Below are 27379 nucleotides of genomic sequence, written 5' to 3'. Positions count from 1 at the left end.
GGATGCAAAACTGGGCAGTAAACTCTTTGACATCACTCTTAACAGTATCTTTTGGATATACCTCCTCAAGCAAGAGAAACAAAAGAAAAAAATAACAAATGGGAACACATCAAACTGAAACGGTTTTGCAAATGATACAGCTGATAAAGGGTTAATATCCAAAATATATAAAGAATTCATACAACTTAACACCACGAAAAAATTAACAATCCTATTAAAAAATGGGCAGAGGAACTAAATAGGCATTTCTCCCAAGTGGACAAACAGATGGCCATCATATGAAAAGATACTCAACATCACTAATCATCAGAGAAGAGCAAATTAAAACCACAATGAGATATCACCTCACACCTGTCAGAATGGGTGTCATCAGTAAATCAGCAAACAAGTGTTGGCGAGAATGCGGAGAAAAGGGAGCCTTCGTGCACTGTTGTTTGCCCTGTAAATTAGTGCAATCACTATGGAAAACGGTAGGGAGAACCCTCAAAAAACTAAAGATAGAACTACCATACGACCCAGCAATTCTACTTTGGGTGTATATCCAAAGAAAACAAAAACACTAATTTGAAAAGTATAGGTACCCATATGTTCATTGCAACATTGCTAGTAATAGCCAAGATGTGGAAGCAACCCAGATACCCATCAGCAGATGAATGGATAAAGATGTATATATACATATATACAATGAAATATTATTCGGCAATAAAAAGAAGAATGAAATCTAGCCATTTGCAATAATCTGGATGGACCTATGCGAATTACACCAGACAGAGAAAAACAAATACCAACAAATACCATATAATCTCACATGTGGAGTCTAAAAACACAAAAATATAAACAAAACAGAAACAGACCCTTAGATATAAGAGAATGAGCTATATAAATAAATAAGTACACTTTGTTAATGAACAGGACAGTAAAAAGCAAGAAAGCAAAACTATCATCATTTGGAGAATCCGTTACCTGGAAAACAAGAAAATCACCTGAAAATATTTTAGAAGCAATAAAGAAGTTCAGCAATGTGACTATACATAAACAAAAATTAGATTTTTATATGCCAGCAAAATGCAGCTTTGCTCAAACAAAGGCACATTGCCAGGGCTCACACAAACTGACCTCTGTGACGTTTATGAAGGAAACTCATAGAGACTGAAGCAGCACATGGGGTGAGCCTGACATTGCCCTTCACATCCCGGAAGAGCACATAAAGACATAGCAGGGTCAGGTGTCAGACGCTAGGAGAGGGATCCTGCCTGCAGACGTGGGACTTACATATTGCTTAACCAGGGAGACACCAGACCCTCAGCAAGCACGACCAAGGTTATGATGGAAGCATATCCTTCATCACTGCACTGCCACCTCAGCATTCATGGTTAAAAAAAGAAAAAAGAAAGCCCTCTCAGGCTTCCTCAGATGTGGAAGAAGATAGATAAGAAGGAGACACGATTAGGAGGAGAGGGGCAGCACCTAGGCTGTTGCAGTCGTCCAAGCAAGAAACAGAGTCCCTGGCAGTAGAGAGAGAAGGAAGGGAAGAGAGATCTGAGAGAGATTAAGCACGTTCAATTAACAGGCTCTGGCAGCTGGCAGGGTTGCTGTATCAGGCTCACCTTTTGAGGGTCCCTCTCCATGATCATACAGACTGGGAAGCTGCGTGACATCCAGGCTTTGGGGGGCTGTGAAGGAGAGAGGCCGGGGACCGAAGTCCAAAACAGAGATGTGAGATTCTGGCAGCCCTGGCGCTGCCTCTTGGAAAGGGGAGGAAATTCAGTGCAGCTTTAAAGTGCAGCCATTTAACCAGCACCACCTAACTGTTGCTCCCCCATGGATAGCAGGGAATTTGTAGAGAATCTGGGAAGCAGCAAGTAACGGTGTCAGGCGTCGAAGGAAGTAGCCTGACCTTTCTCAGAGACTGGCAGGCTGCTGGGAGTCTGGCCAGTTGAGAGGTGTGAGGGCCCAAGGCTCTGGGCATCTCTGGAGTTCAGAAGAGACCAGACAATCCAGAGGAGCTATCAAGATAGAGCAGTGCCTAGCAAAATTCTAACTCACCAAGGGACCCCTTCTAACAGCAGCCCAGTCAGGAACATCTTAGCTGAGGAACGAGTCAGCAGCTCTTCCTTATAGGCTGGTGGCATGGAAGGTGGCAGATAGATGGCCATTACCACTTCCTTCTACCAAAAACTTTATGATGCTCTGGCAAAATTTAGTGTCCGTCTCTTCTCCCCAGCCCAAATTTAGTGTAGAGAAGATTTTCATTATCCTCCCAAGGACTTCTCAAGGAATGTCATCTAACAGAGTCCTCTCTCCCTCCTCCCCTCACCGCACACCACTCCTTGCTCTGTTCTCTCTGGTTTTTCAACATGAAACAGTCTCATCCAGGCATCTGTGAGTGCCATGAGCAAGGAGACCATTTTACCTCCATATTCCTAGTGACACGTGCTCTGTGGTAGACACTCAGACAACAGGTAACAAAGGAAGATAGGGTACCCATGCCCCCTTAAGGCTCCTCCCGGGGAGGTGCTTAGTGCATAAATCCTGCTCTGCCCCTCACCTCCACTAAAAGCAGGCATGAGTTCACACACACAGTGCCCCTTAGCTGTCAGGAATCGTTGCCACCGCCAGGGACAGGAAATGCACTTGAACTAGCATAATGAAAAAGGGCCCAGGTCATCTCGCCTAAGGGCTCCCACAAGAGAGGGACTGGCTTCAAGTGACTCCAAGCCCGAATGGTCATCAGGCTGACAGGTGTGCATGTGTGCATGTGCGTGTGTGTGTGCGTGTGCGTGTGCGTGTGTGTGTGTGTCTTTTTCCCTCTTACAGCCCCCCTCCATCTCCCAGCAGCATTCACTTGGCGGGTGGCCTAATTTTCTCCTACAGTGGACCGGTGACACTGGGAGGGTCAGGCAGACGTGGTCAGAATTGGCTCTAGGCTGACATCAGCTCAGTTTAGTGAACCCAGAGGAAAGAAGAAAGGATCTTCCCCCACAGGAACTGCGATTGGCCTGGCACACATGGAGTTCACATCCCTGGGCCAATCATTAGTCAGGGAAATTGAGATCTATGATTGGCCAGGCCTGGGTCACTTGTAGACCCATGGATCTTGTGATGGGCATCTCAGTAAAAATGCCGAGACGGGAAACCTTCGAGAAAGGGGGTGATGTACCCAAAGAAGGAAGAGATCGTAGGTTAAATCACACGCGCATGCGCACACACACACACACACATACACACTCTCACAGACACACACACACCGGTTATATTTTACATCCTCCAAAACCTGATCATAAGGCAAAATGCTGGCCCTGAGGATATGATCTGTAAATGCATTCGTGCCTCCTCCCCTCCCCTCAGAAAGCCGTGTTTCTGGACTTTCAGAAGACAGAACTGAAACTCACCCCTTCTATTAAGATTTAAAACTTATGCTCTTTCCTAAAACGGATTTAGTGCATGGTTCCCTCTGACAAGGACGGCGTATAACCACCCTCTAGGATGTTTCCTCCCGATTACGATTTACATAAAGATCGCAAAAGCGAGAAACAGCTACATGTGTAGGTGGCAGAACAAAAGAAAAATTGCCTCCAAGATAATCTTCCATCGTGATATTGGTATTAGCGTTATTAGTATTCCAAGAGGATGTGGGAATTAGTAATTTTGTTTTGGTTTCCATATAATTAATATGACATTGAAAGTACATGTTAGCTTGTGTTACTTTTACTTCTGTGGCAAATGACAGTGACAGAGGAGCGAGGTGTGAGGCGGACGTGCATGTGTGCATGTAAACACATACACACATGAACCCAGTTCTGCATGGAGCCCACTCAGGTGGGTCTGTGAACACGCGCGGTGTTATGAAAGCCTGGATTGTATCAGCTTCTTCCTGCCACAGGGCATTCCTTCTGCACCAACTAATATTTTGGTTGTCATATACCCATTATGTTCTTTGCACTGTAGTAGGCACTGAGTGTATCTTGGTGAGCAAAACAGAAAAGGCTGAATTGTTAGCGATGCTCGTATAGACAGAACAACTTGTAATACATTGAAATTAGCGTATATAATACATCATTAGAAGGGCAAACTTCTGCAAACGCGTTAGGCGGTGCGTTCCCAAGCAAAGGGTGTTCTCGGATGACTCGCTGTTTGGAGGGTGTGATGGACAAGTGGATCTTTTCCATTGTTTCTTCCCTGCGTTTACTCTCGTTGCCACACAACTGTTTGGCACGGTTGGTTCACGTGTCTTTATCCTCCTTGAGTTGTAAACTCTGTAAGGGCAGGGGCTGTCACTGTCTTGCTTATCTAAAGTACTGGTCACAGTAACAAGCAAACTGGAGGTGCTCAGTAAATATTGAATGAATGAACGAATGAATGGGGTTTTAACTGGACGTGAAAATCCACTCCCTTCGACCTCCATTAGTCCCAGGTCCTGGGGGACCCCCCGGAACGAGTCTGACTGCTCTTTGGCGTGAGGCCGTCAGGTGTGTGGAGATTACAGATGTCCCCGCCACAGTTTCCGTTCTCTGTTTTCCGTGGTGGAACCTCAGATCACCAGAGATGCTAGGATTTTTATACTCGGTCTAACTCAACCCCTTTTATTTACAGACGTTTGTTGAGACCAAACACTGCCTAAAAGAATAGGGACATTAAGAAAAACGAGATAAAGTTTCTTCCCACCAGCAGCTCACAGGGCACTCCAGATGAGGAAAAGCTGCAGCTCAGATCCAGGCCTTCTCACCTTTCTGCCTCACCGCCATCCAAAATAGCAAGTCATCCAAAAATAATGTTTGCTTGGGGAATACATTATTTAATGTGTTTACAGAGGCTTACCCTTCTAATTATTCATTATTTAAGCTAATATTAAATTGATAGCAAGTTGTTTTGCCAGCACGAGCCCCGATCCCCATGTAGCATTGAGTCCCGTGTGGGAGGTGGGGAGAAGCTGTTTTTTAAATCCCAGAGGACTGACCCAGAGAGGAAATAAAGATGTCACCTAGGCCGGGCAAATAACTAAACTCTCCAAGGCAGGAATTCTGCTTTTTAGATGTCATCAGACTTGGAGAATCTCATTCCCTTACTCACTAATTTTTTTAGGGTTTCCCATACTCCGAACAGGATAGGCAGACAGTTCTTCTCTAAGTCTAGCTGAAATCTCTCCTGCTGTGCTACAAATGCTATTTCCTGAAAGGGATCCAGCCCCATGTTAATTTCCTCCTTCCTGTTTCTCACATCACCAGCTCACATCATGGCCCCTCGAGCTAAGTTAGAGTAGAGGAGCCGGTTATAGGCCCAGCAGGGCTATTTTGATGACAGCATTTCCTCTTCTCGGGGTTTTTATGGGCCTCCTTGTGACAGGCCCGCGCTCCCTGAGATCAAAACATTCTAGGGGGAGGTTCTGCAGGGGAACGGACTTCCCAGCATGTGCCCTCTGCAAAAATAAAAACTCTGCTAAATAGCTGAGTTTTATTAACTGGGGAAGCCAGGCTGAGGAAAATGCCCGATAATTAAAAATAATGGCTTCCTTACAAACACAAAATTGTATTAATTTAAAAATTGGTTTCTCTATTGCTGAATACCTACCGAGCCAGCTGGGAAGGGAATTGTGCTGATCCTGGCAGTGAAAATAATTCAAAATAACTTTTATGTTCTCCAGGAAGCCTCAAGGTTAATTTAAATATTGTTAGATGGGTAATTTAATTTGGAATAAGAGAACAGTGTGGCTAAATTAAAGCTCCCGCACAATCTGAACTGGGGGGGCAGGTGCCCGTGAAGGGTTGAACGTGCCTGTCAAACCCTCCAACATCTCACGCCCCACAGCTGAGGTACCGCCTCTTCACAAATGGCACCCTCATAATTAAAGATATTTGATTCTAATCAAATTACACAACTGACCTGAACTCCTTGGCTCAGCTTCCAGTGAATTTATCATATTTAATTATTAGAAGCATTGGGCATTTGTAAAGAAATTGTACACATCAAATTTAACTTGGAGTGACATCACCAAGATGGCGACAGGGTCCGTCCTGACTTTGCTCCCCTTATGAGAAGAACGACTAACAGCTACTCGTGGACAGGACGCTGCTGAGGGAGTCCTGGAACACAGGGCTAGGCTGAAGCACCCCCTGTGCCACAGAGGCCAAGACCGATGGCATCAGAAATAGAAGCAGCCGTCCGCTGACCGCATCGCCCTCCCCTGGGCTGACATAGCACCATGCTGAGAGGTCTCCCCTGAGCCCACGATTCCTCCAGCGGGAAAAGAGAGCCCAGAGGGCCCATCTGGCTCACCCAGCATTGTGAATCTCTTCATGAGAGCCCCTACTCTGGTCTCAGCCGACAGAGATCGCAGGGGACTGTGACAAAGAATGGAGGAGGGGCTGCCAACAATCAGCACTCAGATCTCAGCAGACCAGTTTTCCACCAGTGGCTTTGCTCGTCTGCACAACCAAGTAGGTGGCGCAGTCTGACGGTCGAAGTCAGCGGGGCGCTGGTCTGCCCTCCCCAGGCAAGAGAGCTGAGTCGTAGCCCCACAAGCTGCTGAGTGTTGCGCCCAGCCCTATCCGACTGGAAGGGCCGGCAAGAAGACGTGGACGCTGCACAGTCCAGCGACATTCAAGCTGAGAGGCGGACTGGAAGAACGAAGCCGGTACAGAGCGTGGAGGGTTCCCCTGCTAGGTCCAGACAGGGCGAGTTAATTCACAGCCCCACCATCTGCTGGCTTTAGCTCCCTGGCTCTCTGGAACAGAAAGCCTGTTTGGAAAATTTAGGAGGTTCCTAAAGTGGGCCCTCCCACGCTACCCAGGCAAGGGAGCTGAGTCGTAGCCCCACCCCCTACTAAGTGTGGTTCCCCAAGCGCCCTGACTGGTCGGAATGGAGCAACAAATAATCCAGTTTGACAAAGGACTTGAGTAGACATTTTCCAAAGAAAATATACAAATGGCCAATAGGTACATGAAAAGATGCTCAACATCACTAATCATTAGCGTAATTCAAATCAAAACCACAATGGGATACCGTGTCATGCCTGTCCAAATGGCCATCATCAAAAAGATGAAGAGATGAATGCTGGTGAGGATATGAAGAAAAGGGAACTCTTGGGCACTGTTGGTGGGATCGTAAATTAGTTCAGACTATGGAAAACAGTATGGAAGATCCTCAAAAAATTAGAAATAGAAGTATGTAATCCAGCAATTCCACTTCTGGGAATATAGTCAAAGGAAATGAAAACACTATGTCAAATAAATAACTGCATTCCCATGTTCACAGCAGTTATTTACCATAGCCAAGGCGTGGAAACCACCTAAGTGTCCATCAGCAGATGAATGGATAAAGAACTTATGGGGTGTGTGTGTGTGTGTGTGATGTAATATTTTTCAGCCATATTAAATGAGGAAATCCTGCCACTTGCGAAACCATGAGTGAACCTGAAGGGTACTATGCTAAGTAAAGTAAGTCAATGAAAGACAAATACTGCATTATCTCACTGATATGTGGAACCTTAAGAAACCTTGACTCATAGAAAAAGAGGTGAGACCAGATTATTTGTGGTTACTGGTGGCAAGGGGGGCGGGGAGACAGAGGAAGGGGGCATTGAAAGAAGGTGATCAAAAGGTACAGACTTCCTTTTCCGGTCATAAGACAATTCAGTGCTAGAGATGCGAGGTGCAGCACGGTGACCATAGCTAACGCCGCTGTGTGATGTCTGAGAGAGGTGTCAGGAGAGTAAGTCCCGGAGTCCTCACTACAAGGAGAAAAATTCTGTGCGTTTCTTTATTCTCATCTACGTGAGATGGTAGATGTTAACTAAACTTATCGCAGGAATTATTTTATGATGTGTGTAAGTCAAATTATTTTATGATGTGTGTAAGTTGTCCACCTTAAACTTATTTGGGAATAAAATCCCATCTTAAATTATCAATGGCTAATGGTTAATGTCTATTACTTTATGGTTGGTGCACCCAGGCCAGGGGTCAGAGGCCTCGTCAGCTCTGAGTAGTAGCAGGAAACTCAAATGTTGGCGGTCGGAGGTTGGGGACCCCTCTTCTGTGCTTGCCCACTATTCAGTTCTTTCTGTAATCTTAGCACCCTTATATACTGATATAGTTGTTACAATGATAGTCACACTAATTAATATACATGATTTACATGTTGGTACTTTTCATGATTGTTATAGTATATATTCTCATAGATTAGATTAGATAGATACATAGATGATAGGTGGGTGGGTGAATGGATGGATGGATGGATAGATGGATAGATAGGTAGGTAGGTCGATAGACAGACAATACACACATACACATACCCGATTATGTTATGGTTATACATATGATTCGCCTGTTGGCCTCTCCCGGGTAACTGAAGATAGGGTCTTACATCACACTGCGTGTGTTTTAACCAAGTGTGCACCGGAGCCTCCCAGCCTCTGCTCCCCGGGGTGCTGACACAGCCCTGTGGAGTCAGTCCAGCAGCAGTGTTCTGAGGGAGCAGCCGGGTGGTGTGGAATCGCGTGCCTGATCGACAGCTGCTGGTTGGAGAGGCGGTACTGAGAGAGGCAGAGACAGTGGACTCTGGGCTGGCTCCCTGGCTCCACAACTTACTACTGTACGAGCTTGAGCAGGGCGCGTAAACCTATCTGTGCCTTGTGTGTGAAATGATGGTAGTAATAGTGCTGGCTGAGAGTGTTGTCCTGAGGATTAAATGAGGTAACACAAGGGCGGTGCTGAGAACGTGCTAAAAGCCCATCTTAAGTTGCTTCGTCGGTGGTGTTTGTCCTTGCATTCCAGCGCAGGCACCAAGCCTGACGTTAGCTTCTAATGTTCAATGAATAATAAATGCGCTCGGGGCTGTATATTATCAAAGAGAAGCAAAAGGCGGGGTGGAGGAGGGAAGAGGAAGGAGAAGGAGGCTAGAAGGAGATGGAAAATACGCAGGTATTGGGGGAGTCACCAGCAGTTGGCTGGAGGAACACTGAAAATTCTTCCTCCTAGTTGCCACACTATTCATTCTGCCCAACAAAGCACTGGTGAGGCCTTGAACTGAAATTCTTGAACACATGGGTTTAAGAATCTTGCAGTTGTCCCAAACGAAGCAACTCCATGTGGTTAAATTTGTGTCTCCAGAGGAAGTGATCTTTCTGCCCCGCCCCTCCCCCCCCCACCCCGCCCAGCCTGTGTTTCTCTCTGGATGTGGTGAAAAATTTGAGGTCAAGGTCCCAGGACAGCCTTAACTTTTGGACCCGTTAAAAAAAATGCTCACTTTCTGCCTCCTTGACTGTTCTTTCCAATTGTTGCATCTTTGATATAAACCTCCCCACTTGAAGCTGAGTTTCTTCATAATCCAAGAACTCGCCACCTTGCTTTGATGCATTCTGTTTTCTAAATGTTCTATCTCAAATGTTCTACCTTCTTCTCTCTGGGATGACTCCATGGGGAATCAAGTAGTCCTGGGTTGAAATCCAGCCCCTTCACTTGTCTAGTTATGTGACCCCTCTGAGCAAAAATGCCCACACATAAAATAATTTATACCTATGTCGTGACAATTAAACTGGGGTCAGGTATGTAAAAGTACCTAGTGCAGTACCTGTCAAAGCATCGGGGGCTTGTACCAGTTTAGGTTAGTTTCAACTGCTAATAACAAAGATTGGAAAAAACAAGAGCCAAAACAGGATGTAGGCTATAGGCTTATTATCCTTATGACCTAAAAGGAGTCTAGCGCTAAGCACTTCATGGCAGGTGTGGATGACCGCTGAAGACACCTAGGTCAACATGGACCTAGAGTCTTCCTCTCTGGGTGAGCCGTCATCCCTGAGGTCGCCATCCTCAGTCACCCCATATTCACAAGGTGAATGCTGGAGCTCCAGGAATCACATCCACACTCTAGCTATGAAAAGGAGGAAAGTAGGAAGAACAAAATGGTACCTACTATTAAGCTGAGTCAGCTTCCTTCAAGGTTCCCAGAAGACTACTTATTTTATCCACCCATGTCTCCAAAGGAAGCTTTGCAGGGTAGTTCTTTACCTGGGCACTGTGCTGCTCCCCAGGATGCAGGTGTCTGTGGTATTAGAGTTACCCCTTGACTCCCCATAAAGCTGCAGCATGGGGCCCTCAACGGCTGTGGCAATGCTTTATAGTCTCTGTGCCTTTTGACACATAGGGCACTTGATGCATATATAACAGAGGAGGCAGTAAAGCTGGTTAGATATCTGAGCGGTTAACTGGTTGAAGTCTTTAGGCCTAGATTCCAAACTAACCCTACCACTTCACTGCTGTGTGACCTTGAGCAAGTGTGTAACCTCTCTGTGTCAGGCGCAGTTTCCTCACTTGTCAAGTGGTCTTTGTGAGCATCAACTCAGACAGCAGATGCAGTTTGCCTAACGGAATGCCTGGATATACTAGCCCTCAGCACCATCACCATGGTCATTACCATAAGTGCTATTCAATTATTAGGGTAAAGTGAGAAGGTAGCAGACATCTCTCACGTCTTTTCCTTCTGCCTGTTTACATCTGTTGCCTTCAGCGGTTACCGTAGGGACGTCTGGATTTGCAGTCAATTATGCTGAAAGAGCCTGAGCTGAGTCGGCTTCATTTTATTCACTTCCAGCCATTCACTCAGGGTTAGGTGAATCTCAAGAGTCCTCTCCTTTATCCCTAACCAGAGTCTAGTCTCCCAGCTCTGCCTTCTGGGACAGGTTTCTTCTCTGTCAGATCAGATCAGCTTCTAAATAAATATTAAACCATGTCTGGATGTATTCCACCACTCCTTTCAAATCTAAGTAAATCAGTCCTTCACTTTGTTGCAATTTCCCAGCCCTGGTAAGGTCTCCCCAATGATGCCTGGCTCGCATTCTAGACAGACAAGATTTTTCTCTAGATAGGAGTAAAGGAGTTCACATTGGAACGAGCCTTCAGATTCCCAGATCTTTGTAAAATATGGAGTTTCTAAGATCTTCTCCCCACCCTCCTTTACTTAAGGCTTCAGAAGAAATCTTGGCACCTGCTCTTAAAGATCCTTAGTGACTCGGCTGCTGATATGCCCCAAAAGGGCTGTAAGTGTACAAGTAGAGGCAAACCTCGGAGATGAGTTGGGTTCTAGGCCACTGCACTGAAGCGAATCTCACAGTAAAGCGCGCCGTAATCTTTTTGCTGGCAGAGGGCCTTGCCTTAAATTTGTAAAAAAAAAAAAAAAACCACCATAAAGCAAAGCACAATAAAAGGAGATATGCCAGAATACAAATTCTCTTGCCCCCAGGGTGGCCGGGCCGGGCCGGGCAGTCGGAACCTCACGGTCCAGGGGTATTGTGTGTAGCTCCGTAATTTATGCCCTGCCGTTTTCGCCACGCACACTGTCTACCACGTGACGGCACGCCTAGCGATGGTGCAGGGCACGGCGTGCATACCGCTCACTGCAGCCACGCCCAGGGCAGTCGTCTCTGACCATAAGCAGCCTCGCGCTGGGTTCTAGGGCACCCTGCAAATATTACTTTCTATGTGCACCATGACGTGAAGATGTTTAGAAAGCACTACTCTAAATGACATCAGGGTTCGTTCTTTCTCCCACGCACACGACGCCCCGGCCACACCAGCCTTGTCCCCTTAGAAGCCCGAGCTAACATTCCCAGTGACGTCTTTCAAACCAGGCCCGCCGTGTTTCTCTTAGGTCCATGGACGGAATCTCCTGTCCATTGACTACGACCGGAACATTCGGACGGAAAAGATCTACGACGACCACCGGAAGTTCACGCTGAGGATCATTTATGACCAGGTGGGCCGCCCCTTCCTCTGGCTCCCCAGCAGTGGCTTGGCAGCCGTCAATGTCTCCTACTTCTTCAACGGGCGCCTGGCTGGCCTGCAGCGCGGGGCCATGAGCGAGAGGACGGACATCGACAAGCAAGGCCGGATCGTGTCGCGCATGTTCGCCGATGGCAAGGTGTGGAGCTACTCCTACCTGGACAAGGTGAGTGAGCCTGCCGCCAGCGCTCGGCCGGGGGCTTCTGCTTACTGGGGCTGCTCTTTTTAAGTTGGGTGGGTACACTTTGCCATAAGACATTTTAACATCTTTACTTCGACTCTGTAAAGGGTCCCCTCACACTCTCCTCTCACTGGGAGGGAGGAAATCTGAAGAAAAGTGTTACACACAGCTCAGTATTACTACCATTAAAAGCAAACAAAAGAAAAAAAAAGTGCTAGACACTCAGTAATAGCAAAAAGTCTAGATTGTCTGATTTTAATTCTGAACATATAACACTAACAAGTGCTGTCGAAGCTGACAGGATCATCCCACTGGCTAGTCCTTACTTACGATTTGGAAATGCAGTGATTCATTTCCACCTTGCCCAAAATTAAACCATCCGCATACGAAACTTCGCCTAAAACTCGAGCACACAGAGCAGCACCCTCCCACCTGGCCCGTGGCCGAAGCAGCCAGCAGATCCTCTCTGCACAATTCCCTGTGTCTGAAAGCACCAGATTTGGGTCTCCATGTCAGAAAAGGTCAAGTTGGAGCAGCGACCCTCAGGGCACAGGTCAAGAGTTTTGATGGCTGTGCTGGTCATCTGGTCATCAGCCAGAGGCTTGCTCAACCTGGGCCTCTCACCTGGACTCACCTGGATGCAGGTCCATTTCCATTCCCTCCTTTCTCGTCTCCTGATTATAGTGTTCACTGCAGACAGAGCTGTCATCTCCTCTGCAAGACAGGGCCTGCTGTCCCTTTGGTCCTTCCTGAATACTGTTCTCATTACGCTGTAAAATACTGGGACGATTGGCCAGGGGAGCAGGACTCTCCCAGTTGCCTCGAGTTTGAGGGCATTCTCCCTCGCCCCCGCCCCTAAAGAATCAGTGATCTGGGCTATTTAACCTTGTTAGTAGCTTCTAACTGGAGGATGTACTTTCTCTTTAGATTTAATCAGGGGTGGCAAAAACATAGTATGTGCGTCATACCCGTCCCTTGCTGGGTCAGTGGCAGTCATTTCCAAATAATTTCAGGATTCTTGTTACCGAGGCTGGAGGCAAACACAGTGCGTCTCAACTCGGTCCTCCAGGTGGTCGCTACCCAAAGAATGGTCCAGGCAACATCACTGTCACCTGGGAGCTTGTTACAAAAGCAGATTCTCGGGCCCCACCTGCTCCCAGAACTACTGAATAAGATCTGCCTTTTAATAACATCTCTGGCTATTTCACGTGCAAATTGGGACGCACTGCTCCAGCCGGCCACCGCGATCGTCACAGTTGGCATACCCAATAAAAGCAATCTATTCGGAATCTCTGGTCTAAACTTCCCTATCTTTTTTTTGTGTGTGTGTCTTTTGAGCTGACATCTGGGGAAATGGAATAAATTCTGTCAATCTAAGTGATCAGTTCCAAAGAGCCGACTCATGTATCCCCTTCCCCTTTGCTTCCGCAGTCCATGGTCCTCCTGCTTCAGAGTCAGCGTCAGTACATATTTGAGTACGACTCCTCTGACCGTCTGCACGCCGTCACCATGCCCAGCGTCGCCCGGCACAGCATGTCCACGCACACCTCCATCGGCTACATCCGCAACATTTACAACCCGCCCGAGAGCAACGCTTCGGTCATCTTCGACTACAGCGACGATGGCCGCATCCTGAAGACGTCCTTTTTGGGCACCGGGCGCCAGGTATTCTACAAATATGGGAAACTCTCCAAGTTATCAGAGATTGTCTATGACAGTACCGCTGTCACTTTCGGGTATGATGAGACCACTGGTGTCTTGAAGATGGTCAACCTGCAAAGTGGGGGCTTCTCCTGTACCATCAGGTACCGGAAGATCGGCCCCCTCGTGGACAAGCAGATCTACAGGTTTTCTGAGGAAGGCATGGTCAACGCCAGGTTTGACTACACCTATCACGACAACAGCTTCCGGATTGCAAGCATCAAGCCTGTCATAAGCGAAACTCCCCTTCCCGTTGACCTCTACCGCTATGACGAGATTTCTGGCAAGGTTGAGCACTTTGGCAAGTTTGGAGTCATCTATTATGACATCAACCAGATCATCACCACGGCCGTGATGACCCTCAGCAAACACTTTGACACCCACGGGCGGATCAAGGAAGTCCAGTACGAGATGTTCCGGTCCCTCATGTACTGGATGACGGTGCAGTACGACAGCATGGGGAGGGTCATCAAGAGGGAGCTAAAACTGGGGCCCTACGCCAACACCACTAAGTACACCTACGACTACGACGGGGATGGGCAGCTCCAGAGTGTGGCCGTCAACGACCGCCCGACCTGGCGCTACAGCTACGACCTCAACGGGAACCTTCACTTGCTGAACCCGGGCAACAGTGTGCGCCTGATGCCCTTGCGCTATGACCTCCGGGATCGAATAACCAGGCTCGGGGACGTGCAGTACAAAATTGATGACGATGGCTACCTGTGCCAGCGAGGGGCTGATATCTTCGAGTACAACTCCAAGGGCCTCCTGACGAGAGCCTACAACAAGGCCAGCGGGTGGAGCGTCCAGTACCGCTATGACGGTGTGGGGCGGCGGGCTTCCTACAAGACCAACCTGGGCCACCATCTGCAGTATTTCTACTCCGACCTCCACAACCCGACTCGCGTCACCCACGTCTACAATCACTCCAACTCAGAGATAACCTCGCTCTACTACGACCTCCAGGGCCACCTCTTCGCCATGGAGAGCAGCAGTGGGGAGGAGTACTACGTTGCCTCGGATAACACGGGGACTCCCCTGGCTGTATTCAGCATCAACGGCCTCATGATCAAACAGTTGCAGTACACGGCCTATGGGGAGATTTACTATGACTCCAACCCCGACTTCCAGATGGTCATTGGCTTCCACGGGGGACTCTACGATCCCCTGACCAAGCTGGTCCACTTCACTCAACGTGACTATGACGTGCTGGCAGGACGATGGACCTCCCCGGACTACACCATGTGGAAGAACGTGGGCAAGGAACCAGCCCCCTTTAACCTATACATGTTCAAAAGCAACAATCCTCTCAGCAACGAGCTGGATCTGAAGAACTACGTGACAGGTGAGGACTTTGGCACCTTGGTTGGGTAGTGGCTCCTCGTGGGGTGGTTGTGCGGCAGACCCGCGGGGACTTCAAAAGACGGTCTTACATCTCACGCTAGGTCAGAATCCTGGAGAGCTGTAAACTATGGGCAGTCAGCATCCAGAACAGTCAAGCGACCATAGTCTAGAGCAGTCACCACGTCTGTTTGAAGACGCCCTCACCATTTTCAAGTCCATTCGGTTGAAATAACCTTTATAAGGGCTCTCCCTTACAAAAGGGCTTTCCTCTGTTCCTACCCCAGCAGAGGAAAACAGCCTTATGAGGGGGCAAGAATGGAGCTCTGCTGTCAGACATATCAGGATCAAATTCCTTTCCTTCTTATAAGCCAGTGGACCATGGGCTAGTTGTCCAGTCTCTCTGCGCTGTAGTTTCTGTCTCTGTGAAAGACACTAATAAAACAACCCCACAGAGTGATCTTGAAAACTAAATGAATAGATGTAGGTAAAATCTAGTGCCTGGCGCTTAGACTGTGGATGTTCACAAAACATCTGCTCATGTTATTAACGTTATCATCACAAGCGAAGCGATGAGTTAGCTTAGGTACTGAGATGACCGAAGTCCAGTTCTTGACCTCACCGCCAGGCTGGCAGGGTATACAGACACATAACCAATGACAGTGCAAAGCAGAATTCAGCCTATGCTACCTTATAGCTGTCTTTTCTGATATTTATTCAGTAAGCATTTATAGAATGTACCGTGCTAGATTCTGCGGGTATGGTAAACAAGGCAAACACCCTTCTCTCAAAAGTGTGTGTGTGTGTGTGTGTGTGTGCGCGCGTGCGCGTGTGTAGATTATTTGAGATTTGAGAATTTTGGTGTAGGGCTGAAGGGCCCCATGTCAAACTGGGCCTGATGAAGGGGACCTTGGTTGGCAGAAATAGGATCAAGACTGAAGAAGAACTGTGAGCAAAAGTTGGAAGGACACAGGAAGCTTTGAGAGGGGTTTGGTTAGAGAGGCCAAGGAGGGCAAATTATCTGCTTCCTCAGTAAGTGAGAAATTGATGGAATACGGGTCCCTATTCAACCACCTACATCCAAATATTTTCATAGCACATAACGTATACTAAGTACTAGAGATGCGGTGGAGAACAAGATAAAGTCCCTCAGGGAAATAAGTGAAAGAGAGAGAGAGAGAGGGAGAGAGAGGGAGAGAGAGAGAGAGAGAGAGCGTGAGCACGAGCAAGCTCCAAAGAGACCAACTTACAGAAAGGAAGCCAAGGCCATCTCACCTGCCCATGCATCATACAGGAACAACATGGTGACCCCAAGTCCAAAGCCTCTCAAGTTCCAGAAAACTCATAGCTCATGGCCATGGGCCAGGGAGACATCAGGCCTAAAGGGCCCCTACCCTCAGGGGACAAGGGGTCACTTGTCCCTGTCCAAGAAAGGAGAAGAAGCAGCAGCTACCTGGAGCACAGTGCCACCCTTGACGTCCCATGCTACAGAAAGCAATAGACGACCCTAAAGATCAACGTGTGGCCATGCCATGCCTCATTGACACGTTCAGACCCATTGAGGTTGAGCCCAACATCCTTCTACAATTAAAGTAGCTGGTACCTCTTGAGCCCAGGAGCTATGGCAGAATTGTACCCTCCTGTTCTCCCCCAATTCCTCATTGGGATGCACGCCCACACCCCCTTCCCTGAGGCTCAGCGTGACTTTTCTCCTCCAGTTTCAAAGTAAAAGACCCCTCAGGAAAACACACACATATGCGTATATAGTTTCAGACAGTAAGTGCTGTGGAAATAAAATAGAATAAATGTTGGCCAGAGAGTGGCAGGCAGTGTCTCCTTCATGTAGGGTGTTCACAGAGGCCTTTCTGAGGAGATGGCGTTTGAGCAGAGGCCTTTGTGAAGTGGGGGACGGAGAGGAAGAGGTTTCCAGGCAGAGGAAGCTGGGAGGCAAATCAGGTCTCTCTCAGCCGCAGGAAAAGAACCTCCCCACCACACAGAGCGTGCCTCTGAGCGGGGCATGGGCTGGAGGCAAACGTTAAAAAGCCCTGCAAGTGAGCTATGCAGGTGACCACAGCTGCCAAGGCCCAAACGACATCACGCAGAGCACAGTCAACCTCACTGGCCCCCTCAGCCACTTTCCTGGTTCTTCTGAAAAGGAAAAAAAACAAATTTTAGCAGAGATTTCTGAATGGCAAAATGACTTTCCTCATTCCAATGCTTCATGGAGACTCAATAAATGGGAATTAAATCAAGTCGAACTAAGTCCAACAAAATCGAATCCAGAAACCATTAGAAAGAGTCTGACATAAAGGATAGTGTTGGAGAAGGCACGGGTCTAGGGCTGAGGTCTAGGCAGAGCCGGATCGGGGGGCCCGGGAGGACTGCAGGGGGAGCGGACAGGCATGAGCCCACGCCTGCTGCCGCTCAAGGCGGGACGAGCCCCGGAGCGGGGATCCCAGCAGAGAACACCCCTCACTCCCCACCGTTCGCACGCTGGCTCATCCGTAAACCCCATCTAAATGCGTCTTAATTTGCCACTTAGGAGCCAAGGAGAGTGGCTGAACTTGCTGCTCGCAGTTTAAGCTGAGGACGTAATTGAGATGTAGTCGGGAGGAACCGGAGAGCAGGACCGCCCCTGCGGCTCCAGAGAACAGGTGCTGCGTGGACGCGGCTCTGGTGTGCGCGGCGGCTCCCGAGGTGCCCCGCTGCCTCCCAGGGACGCCGCTGCCACAAGGGGCGGAGCGGGCAGGGTGCCCGTTAGGAGCCCACAACCCCTGGGCTGGGGCAGAGGTGTAGCTGCCAGGGGCGGGAGGGGGGTGAGACGTGATTCCTTTCCCACTGACGGCTCCAAAGCAGCACCCTTTGTAACAGTTATTTTTTAGGGTAATATATTGATAATTGATATGTCTGTGATAAAAAGGTAACAGTAAAAGGACAGACTGGGAGACAGACCCCCCTCCCAATGTTATCCCCCCTCCCACCCCGCCGTGGACAAACTAGGACCAGAGCCCAGCCCCAAGCCTGGCCTGGCCTCAGGCCAGTTCCTTCCGATGGCAGACCCTGAGCACATGCCCGTTTCTGGTTTGGCCGACCACTTGCTGCGTGACACGAACCAGCATCTTAGCCTCTCCGAGCCTTAGTTTCTCCATCAGCAGAAAGATGACCCCATTAGCATGTGCCCCATGAGATCCGTGAGGTGTCAAGCACCTGGCACAGCACGAGGGCTGATAAATGGTCGGGGTGCGTGTGTTACGTACAAGCAGCAGTGGACTCAGAGACGTGGAGTTTGTGCGCGATGGGCGGAGACATCCCTTTTGCGTAATTTTCTGGGGGATGTTTTGGAGGGCTGGTTCTCCAGCTCCACCCTGAAAAAGATCCAAACTCTGCTCTGAGTGACATGGCTTTGGCAAACCTGGAACCCGGGACCATTTTGAGTCCGGCAAACCTCCTAGATGTCGCCCACAATGACTTGGAGTTTCTTCCCACCCCTTGTCCCGGGCAGGTCTCCAGGCGTACCTCCCCAGGCATGCGTGAGCTTAGAGTCGGGCTTTGTGGAGCTTAATTTCCCTGCATGAGGAGGAAGGCACAGCCTCCCCCTCCCATCACCCTCTTCTCCTGTCTGCACGTAGCACCCAAGCTGCCATGCTGACAGCATCTTCAGGGAGAGAACAGGCTTCATGATCGCATGCCCTGGGGAACCTGAGTAGAGGGGAGTCATGAGCTCTTGGGGGGCCCACGTCACCAGCACCTGCCTCAATCCCCTCAACAGACCATTTAGGGAGCCCGTGGCCAGATAACACCAATTACTTCAGAAGGAAGAGGGGTGTTTGTGCCATGCCAGATGTGTCTTCTGCAGAATGGACAAAGGAGACCAGCACCTTGAATAAACATTTCAGAGTAGGTTTAGCCTCGGAAACCAAGCCATGTTAGAAACTTAAAAGGTAGATGATGTGAGCTGTTTTGTTCGTGGGAATGCCCATTAAAATTCCTGGTCTCAGAGACAGAGAATTACCTCCTGCGTGCTGGGAAGGAGTCTTTGCAGGGAAGAGACCAGGTTGGGGAGAACCTTCTGAGGACCTCTCTTCCCTTTCCGGGGATCCCCTACGTATATTGCATCTCTCTGGGAAAGGGCGGGGTGACTTACTATGGCGTGCAGATGAGGTATCAAATAACATGGAGACACAATTGGGGAAGTTCATCTCTTTTCAGTCCTCTTTTTATTCTTCCAAATCAGTGGAGGAGGAGAACGTCTCCACTGGATACTGGTATGTATTTAACACCTCATTAACACTTCTAATCTCCCTTTTTAAGAGAGAGCAGATCTAAGACTCCCTCAGTAGCTGGTAACAAAATCATGCTCAATTTAATTGCACCGCTTTGTTTTCTTTGCTTTAATTTTACAGTTATTTTCTGTTCGCATCAAGCGAGGCTGCCTTCCCATTTATGGCAGTGACGAAGTTTCTCTTTAAAAATGGATTGACTTCAGTGGGAAAGGCAAATGTGTTTTTCAGAAACCAGGAAGTAAATACGAGTACAGGTGATACTTGGATATGGCAAAACAGTTGTGATGAGTGAACAAGAATATCCAAAGTAGGAAAATCCACGCTCTACAGCACCCAGCACCTACATCGCACAAAACAGCTACTTGGTCATTACGTGACTGTCGCTGGACTAGAACCATGCCTTCTGTCTGCTTGATGCTGACACTTCCAAACTTATATTCTTAGATGACTCTTAACCGGGCTGTCTCTGATACGCGTATTTGCCAGCTCCTTCAAGGAACTCGTCTGAGCCCAAGGCCAGTGGATCTGCTCAGGATCCCAGGTTCCTTCTCATTAGAGGGTTAGTAGCAAAGCCAGACTGAGTTCCCTCAAGACAGCCTCAGGGCAGAAGGTAGTTATACCTTACCTGGCTCCTTCAGAAGCAGGTTCCCAGGCAGATACAGATAGTTCCTCAATCACACTTAAACCAGTCAGGGCAGCTTTTGCCACATATGTTCAGTGCTCATTCATTCATTCATTCCACAGGTACTGATTGATCCCCTATTTCGTGCCAGGCATTGTTGTAGGGCCTAGGGGTACATCCGTGACTAAAACAGATTTTTTAACTCCCTGCGCTGGTGGAGTTTACATTCTGACAATAAGCAACAAATATAATAAACATACAAACGATACATCATGTTAGAATGTGACTACTAAGGGGGGCTGAGGGGATGAGCCAAGTAAAGAGACTTGGGGTTGCTGGGGCAGGAACGGGATGCAGGCAGGTTTGAAACGTAGTGGTTGGGGTTGTCCATACTGGAGAGGCAGCATCCGAGCAAGACTCGAGAGAGGTGAGAGAACCAGAAGATGCTTTCGGGGACGTGCGTTCCAGGCACAGGTGCTTGCCAGTGTAAAGGTGAGTGTGCACCTGGCGTGATGGAGAAATGGCACAGAGGCTGGGGCTGAGCAGGCGAGGGGCTGGGCGAGAAGACGAGGTCAGAGAGGAAACAGATGAGGGGCCTTACAGGCCATCGGGAGGACGTTGGCTTTTTCATTAAGAGAAGCGGAGGGGTGTCCCTGGGGTATTCTGAGCAGGGGCACAGCGTGGCCCGCTCCATGTTGAAAGGCCTGTCTGGCTGCTGTGCCGATAAGGTATGTGAGGTGCAGAGGTAGAAGCAGGGAGGCCAGTTAGGCGTCCAGGCAGGAGATGACGGGCCAGGGTTGAGGTGGTAGAAACGGTGAGAAGTAGACACAGATTCTGGATCTGTTACAAAAGTAAAGGGTTTAGCCATATGACCCAGCAATTCCACACCTAAGTATATACTCAAGAGAACCGAAAACAGATTTTCGAGAAAAATTTGTACATAAATGTTCATAGAAGAATTGTTTATAACAGTAAAAAAAAAAAACAAACAACAAATAATCCAAATATCTATTAACTGATGAATAGATAAGGAAAATGTGGTATATCCAAACAATGGAATGTTATTCAGCCGTAAAAAAGTAATGCCGAGTAAAAGAAGCCAGACACAAGAGGCCACATATTGTATTATTTCATTTATACGAAATGTCCAGAACAGGAAAATCCATAGATAGAAAGCACTTTGGTGACTGTCAGAGGCAGAGAGAGGAGAATGCGGAATGACTGCTAAGAGGTATGAGGTTTCTTTTTGGGGTGATAAAACTGTTCTGGAATTAGTAACAATGGTCGCACAACATTGTAAATGTACCAGAAGCCACTGAATCGTGGACTTTAATAACATGGTTAAAATGATGACTTTTATGTGAATTTTACCTCAACTTTAAAAAGCGAAGGATTTGTCAATGGATCACATGTGGGAGTCCAGGATGGGAGTCAAAGAGAAAAAGGGGTCCAGGATGGTAGCCAGGAAGATGGAAAAGACTGCGGGTGGGACAGCTTTGGGGAGGAAGATCAGGAGCTCAGCTTTGGATGTAAACTCAAAATGTAATTAGACATACTAGCTTGAAGTTCAAGGAGAGGTCCAGGATGGAGATGTAAATTTTGGAGTCAGCATCAGCATGGAGATGATACTAAGGAACCTGAGGCTGGATGAGATCACCATGTTCGTGAGGGTAGATAGAATGGAGAAGCTTGCAGACTGAGTCTAGGGCACCCCAATATTAAGAAATCACAAGGAGGGGAAGGAACCAAAAAGGGACAAGGAGTAGCTACAAAGGTAGAAGGATAAACGAGAATGTATTGTTCCAAAAGCCAAGAACAGAAAATAAAGACAGGAACGTTCAAATTGTCAGATGCCTCTGATAGGTCAAATAAGATGAGGGCCCAGGTGAACGCTGGGCTCAGCAGCATGCAGGGCATTCGTGACGAGGGTTGGTCTAGTGTAGTCGGCACAAGCCTGATTCATAGGAGAAGGGGAGGAAGAGAAGGGGAGACAGTGCATACAGAGAATTATTTTGAGTTCTAGAAGTTTTTGTAAAGAGAGATGAGAAATGAGTGGTGGCTAAAGGGAGAAGTAGAAATGAGAGGAATTTTTTTAAGGTGGACATTTAGTAGCATGTTCGTGTGCTGATGGGGTTGATCCTTCGGGAGAGGGAGCAAATCGATGATACGGGGGAGGGAGAGAGGATTGCTGGAGTGATGTCCTGCAGTGGGCAAGAAAGGATACGCCCTAGTGCAGAAGTGGAAGGTTGACTTAATGGCTGCGGGAGGAAGGTGGGCGCTGGGGGTACAGAGGCTGGTAGGACAGTAAATGTGGTGAGAGCGTAGAGAAATCCCTCTCTGGCTGCATCAGTTTTCTCAAGATAGGAAACAAGTCAGCTGCTAGAGCGAGGAAGGGAAGGCAGTGTCGGAGGTTTTAAGAGAGATGAAAAGACGTACAGTCACCCAGGAGAACGGGGCAATGGCTGAATGGAGGAAGGGAATGTACTCAGATGGCCAGGCAGCAGGAAGGACAATTGGGGTTCAGGTCAGAAATTTAAAGTGAAACGAGATACGGTTACGTTCATTCCTCCAGCCACATGGAAAAGGCAAAGACTCGGATTTAACCAAAACTGATTTCATCAAAACTGTGACAAAGTGAGAAGGGGGCAAAGGATCTTAGAATATACACAGGGGAATTAGTCTAATGAGTGGCCATGAAATGCGTGCTTGGTAAAAAAAAAAAAGAGAGAGAGATTGAACCCGAGGTGTTGAGGCTTGGGGAGAAGAAGTTTAGGATGGATTGAAGGAGAGGATCAAAGAACACGAGTGTCAGGTTACAAGAAGTGAGCTAGAAAGAGTCCCAGGGGCGGTCAGAGGGCAAAGTGCATGAAGCTGAGATGGGGGGGGGGGAGCAGTAAAATAATTGGTGGTGACACGGTGCAAAGGACGAGCATGAGAGTGCGTGGGGGAAGAGTCCTAAAGGAACTAAGAGGCCACGGTGTCGAAAGGATTGACGGCTTGTATCGTGAAGTCTGTAAGAATGAATTCAGGAACAGAGATGGACAGGATGACAGCGGAGCAGAAAAGCATCAAGACATGCAGGTGCGGGGCCCTGGGGTCAGTAATGACTGCAGCCGAGGGAGCACGCGTGCCCCCAGGTCCAGGGATTGTAGGAGAAGCAGCCAGGAAACCAGTGTCCGTAGGGGAGAGGTGGTTTCAATTAGAGCCACGGAGGGAAGGGAACCACGGAGAGGTCAATGACGTGGGGGTCATGCTGGTGATGGGTGTGAATTCCAGAGGGCCTGCTGGAAGTGTCTCGGGAGTTGGGAAGCACTGGAAGAGGGATGTGAGGCGTGACGTTGGGTGCCTGTTATAAACAGGGACAAGGAGCCTGAGGAGGTGAGTCCAGCTGGACTCCGGGCCGATGGCATGGGCGAGGCTGTGAATGTTGTGAGGACTGGACCTTCGAGACCCTCTATCGATCATTGTGGAGGGAGGCAGGGCGCTCTGGGGGACAGTCTTACTGGGAGAGCCTGGACCGCCCAGCGGATGGCAGGGCTCCTGGCACGGGATGCATGTCTTACTCTGAGCATGCAGAGCTCGGTTTTGGTCTCTCCTTGAAGCGTAGTCACCTGATAAAAAGGGCTCAGGAGCCAGAAACCTCTGCCCTCTGTATGCTCCTTTCCATGACGAGCTCCCTCGGCGTAGCATCTCCTGCCCAGATGTCCCACACAGCATTAATAACCATCACTCACCCATCTAGTCTATCACTGTATCTCTAGCTTCTCGGCACATTGGCTGGCCTATGATAGGCGCTCCCTTCATTACTTGCCAAATGAAGTTCATACAGATTGAGCAATCCATGTGCCAGACACTGTGACAAGCCCTTTACATGGATTTTCTCCTTCAGTCCTCACAACAGTCCAACGAGACTGGTACAGAAATTGTTCCAAATCTCATCTGAGCAACCTGAAGCTCAGAGAGGGGCGGGAGCTTGTCCAAGTTCACACAGCAAGGGCATTTGAAACTCCATCTACCTGGCTCCGGTGCTGGCCTTCTAAGTCACCACATGGGGATTTATCAACTGCCCGAGTCTGGAAGGACATCTCCTTCCTACAACCCAGGTGAAGAAACTTCGGGTCCAGACCGGGAGACCTTCACACGCCCTTGCCTCCCTGCCCTGTCGGACTCTGCGCCCAGCCAGCCATCATGTTTTGTTCTCTTTCCAAGATCCCCTACTGCTTTCCATCCATGGTGACTTCAGAACTTTTTACTTTTGTTTCCACCTTAGATGTGAAAAGCTGGCTTGTGATGTTCGGATTTCAGCTTAGCAACATAATCCCTGGGTTCCCAAGAGCCAAAATGTATTTCGTGCCTCCTCCCTATGAACTGTCGGAGAGTCAAGCGAGTGAGAACGGACAGGTAAGCGGAGGTTCTTGCCATGAATGCGAATGATCCTTCCCCTTGTGCACACAGGACCACATGGGAGCCAAGGCTATGTCAGCAAAGGAGGAAAACACTGGAGCTGGGTATAAAAGGTGCATGAAACATTGTGACTTCCCAGGAAAGTGAATGTCACTGCCGTCACCTGTCTGGCGAAGCACATGTCTCTTCCAAACCTCAGTTATTGCCTTAATGGTGGTATCATTATGTGTTCAGTGTCACTCCTTGAGTCACTCCTTGATTAACAACCACGCAGAGAATTCGAGCAGCAACCTGCCATCTGCACTGCCTGTAATATCATAACCCTTTTGGCTTTTATAGGGTGTAATAAAAGTATGGCTTGCAGTTTCTGTCCCATTAAAGAACATTTTTATGCCCCACATAAAACCTCAGCGTTTCATGCCCCAAATGTATGTAGATGGAGTTTTCAGAACGTAAGTGGTGCTTGGGTCTTTCGGTGATGACCAGAGAGCGATCATTTTCAATTTGGGTACAGCTGAGACCTCTGCCACAACTGGATGGGAAGGGAGGGCACCAGTGTTTGGATAACCCTTGCTGTAGCAGCGGTGCGAAGTCTGAAAGGTCTCAGCTGCTCTGAATAACTACCCAGGCCCTGTGACTAGAGAGAGCCAAGGAGGGGCGCCTGGCTAATTAACAACTGCGTTCTTGCAGTTCTGCCCCTCAGGGACCACTCAGTGGCTGAATAGCCGTCATTTCTCTCATTTATCTAAGTGCCATTTCCTCCCAAACACAGCCTCTTCCATTATCCCAGCCTGTCCCCCAGCCACCGATTGAGACAAGTTGTAATTTGTGAGTGGAGAACTCAAGGCCAAGGCGATAATGGTGATTTCCTCCCTCTGCAGAAACAGGGCTGAAATCCAAAGCAAATGACTCAGAGTGCAGAGATAATCCCTCTGGCCCACGAAGCCAGAATCTCCTAGCCTGGTCTTCCTCAAACAGTAACAGCACACAGATCACCTGGGGTGTCTTGTGAAGATGCAGCTCCCGGCTCAGTAGGTCCGACCGAGGTCTGAGAGTCTGCTTTCCTACCAGGGCGGCTCCCAGTGACACTTCTGCTTCTAGCCATACTTTGAGTAGCAAGGTCTTAACCCAAGGAAGTTAATAAATATCCAGGGCATTGGCCTCAAAGAAATCTAGGTCACAGCAGCAGGGTTCATAGCTGCTCAAACAAACACCCTGCCCTTCAGGTCAAGATATTCCTGGGTCTAAAGTATGCAGGGCAGCTGCCAAACCATGGGGTGCAGAGTGACTCTTTCCTGTAACGGAGAGATGTGGTGAGTGGCAGGCCTGGGGGTGGGTGCCAGCAAGGTGGCGAACCTCCACGCCATCTTTCAGTTAGTGGCACAGGTACAAGTAGACGAGCCACACCATCACAGCACTGGGAACCTCTGGCTTGTCCTAATTCTAAAGGGTAGGCCTATATTAGCTCATATAATTAGGGACACAAGACTAGTTCTTACAGGGGACTGCGAGCTTTTCTCTTTCCGACCCTTTTTTAATGAGCTTCCCAGCCCAGGCAAACAGCTGCCCAGCCTGTTGTCTCAGCTTTCTGTGTTTTCTCATGCCCACAGCTCATTACAGGTGTGCAGCAGACGACAGAGAGGCACAACCAGGCCTTCATGGCTCTGGAAGGACAGGTCATTTCTAAAAAGCTCCACGCCAACATCCGAGAGAAAGCAGGCCACTGGTTTGCCACCACCACGCCCATCATTGGCAAAGGCATCATGTTTGCCATCAAAGAGGGGCGGGTGACCACTGGCGTGTCCAGCATCGCCAGCGAGGACAGCCGCAAGGTGGCGTCCGTGCTGAACAACGCCTACTACCTGGACAAGATGCACTACAGCATCGAGGGCAAAGACACCCACTACTTTGTGAAGATCGGCTCGGCCGACGGCGACCTGGGCACACTAGGCACCACCATCGGCCGCAAGGTGCTGGAGAGCGGGGTGAATGTGACCGTGTCGCAACCCACGCTGCTGGTGAATGGCAGGACTCGAAGGTTCACCAACATTGACTTCCAGTACAACACGCTGCTGCTCAGCATCCGCTACGGCCTCACCCCTGACACCCTGGACGAAGAGAAGGCCCGCGTCCTGGACCAGGCGAGACAGAGGGCCCTGGGGACCGCCTGGGCCAAGGAGCAGCAGAAAGCCAGGGACGGGAGAGAAGGGAGCCGCCTGTGGACTGAGGGCGAGAAGCAGCAGCTCCTGAGCACGGGGCGTGTGCAGGGTTACGAGGGGTATTACGTGCTTCCCGTGGAGCAATACCCCGAGCTTGCAGACAGTAGCAGCAACATCCAGTTTTTAAGACAGAATGAGATGGGAAAGAGGTAACAAAATAATCGGCTGCCATTCCTTGTCTGGATGGCTCAGCAGGAGTAACTGTTATCTCCTCTCCTAAGGAGATGAAGACCTACCAGGGGCACTGAGGCCGGGCTGCTTTGGGTATCAGTGGCAAGGAAGCTCACATTTTTTGAGTTCAAATGCTACTGTCCAAGCGAGAAGTCCCACATCCTGAAGTAGACTAAAGCCTGGCTGAAAATTCCGAGGAAAAACAAAATAAACGAATGAATGAATGAACAAACACACAAAATGTTCCAAGTTCCCCTAAAATATGACCCACTTGTTCTGGGTCTACACAGAAAAGAGACGCCAAATGTCCAAAAGGAACAAAAGAACAACAACAAACAAACAGAAAACCCACAGAACACAAAAAGCAAAACAAACACACCAACAGAAAAACACAGACATGAAGACGAGAAGGCCTCACGTTCTATTACCTCACTCACTCCCACGTGAGCGACACAGAGACATGCGTGAGGGCCAGCATCACCAGGCCGGCTGAGCAAAAACCGTCCAGACTGCCTGTTGGACAAATACTACAGACGTTTTCGTTTAAATACAGGTGCATTTAAAACATGACTTTGGGGGTGATTTGTGTGTAGCGACTGGGGAGGGGGGGATACAAGTGAAAGAGTGAGCACTGGAAAACTTTTTAAAGAAAAAAAATAATAATAATAAAAACACGAGGGGAAAAA

At 48.7% G+C, this 27379-nt stretch overlaps 1 protein-coding gene across 13 annotated transcripts in view; it reads left to right on the top strand.

Moving 5' to 3' along the window:
• Window positions 1-27032, top strand: part of TENM2 (teneurin transmembrane protein 2) — a 2693686-nt gene extending 2666654 nt beyond the window's left edge. For all 13 annotated transcript variants that reach the window (XM_036224946.1, XM_036224945.1, XM_016151441.2 and 10 more), the window contains 4 exons: window positions 11641-11937; window positions 13384-14998; window positions 24170-24300; window positions 25914-27032. In XM_036224946.1, coding sequence (XP_036080839.1) covers window positions 11641-11937; window positions 13384-14998; window positions 24170-24300; window positions 25914-26675 — 2805 coding nt within the window. In that variant the 3' untranslated portion in view covers window positions 26676-27032. The remainder of the gene's footprint in view (window positions 1-11640; window positions 11938-13383; window positions 14999-24169; window positions 24301-25913) is intronic.
• Window positions 27033-27379: the final 347 nt, after the last annotated feature.

The sequence above is a fragment of the Rousettus aegyptiacus genome, unplaced genomic scaffold, assembly GCF_014176215.1.
Source record: "Rousettus aegyptiacus isolate mRouAeg1 unplaced genomic scaffold, mRouAeg1.p scaffold_m13_p_7, whole genome shotgun sequence".
In the NCBI taxonomy this organism is placed as follows: Eukaryota; Metazoa; Chordata; class Mammalia; order Chiroptera; family Pteropodidae; genus Rousettus; species Rousettus aegyptiacus.
This window is presented reverse-complemented; position numbering and strand designations above follow the sequence as displayed.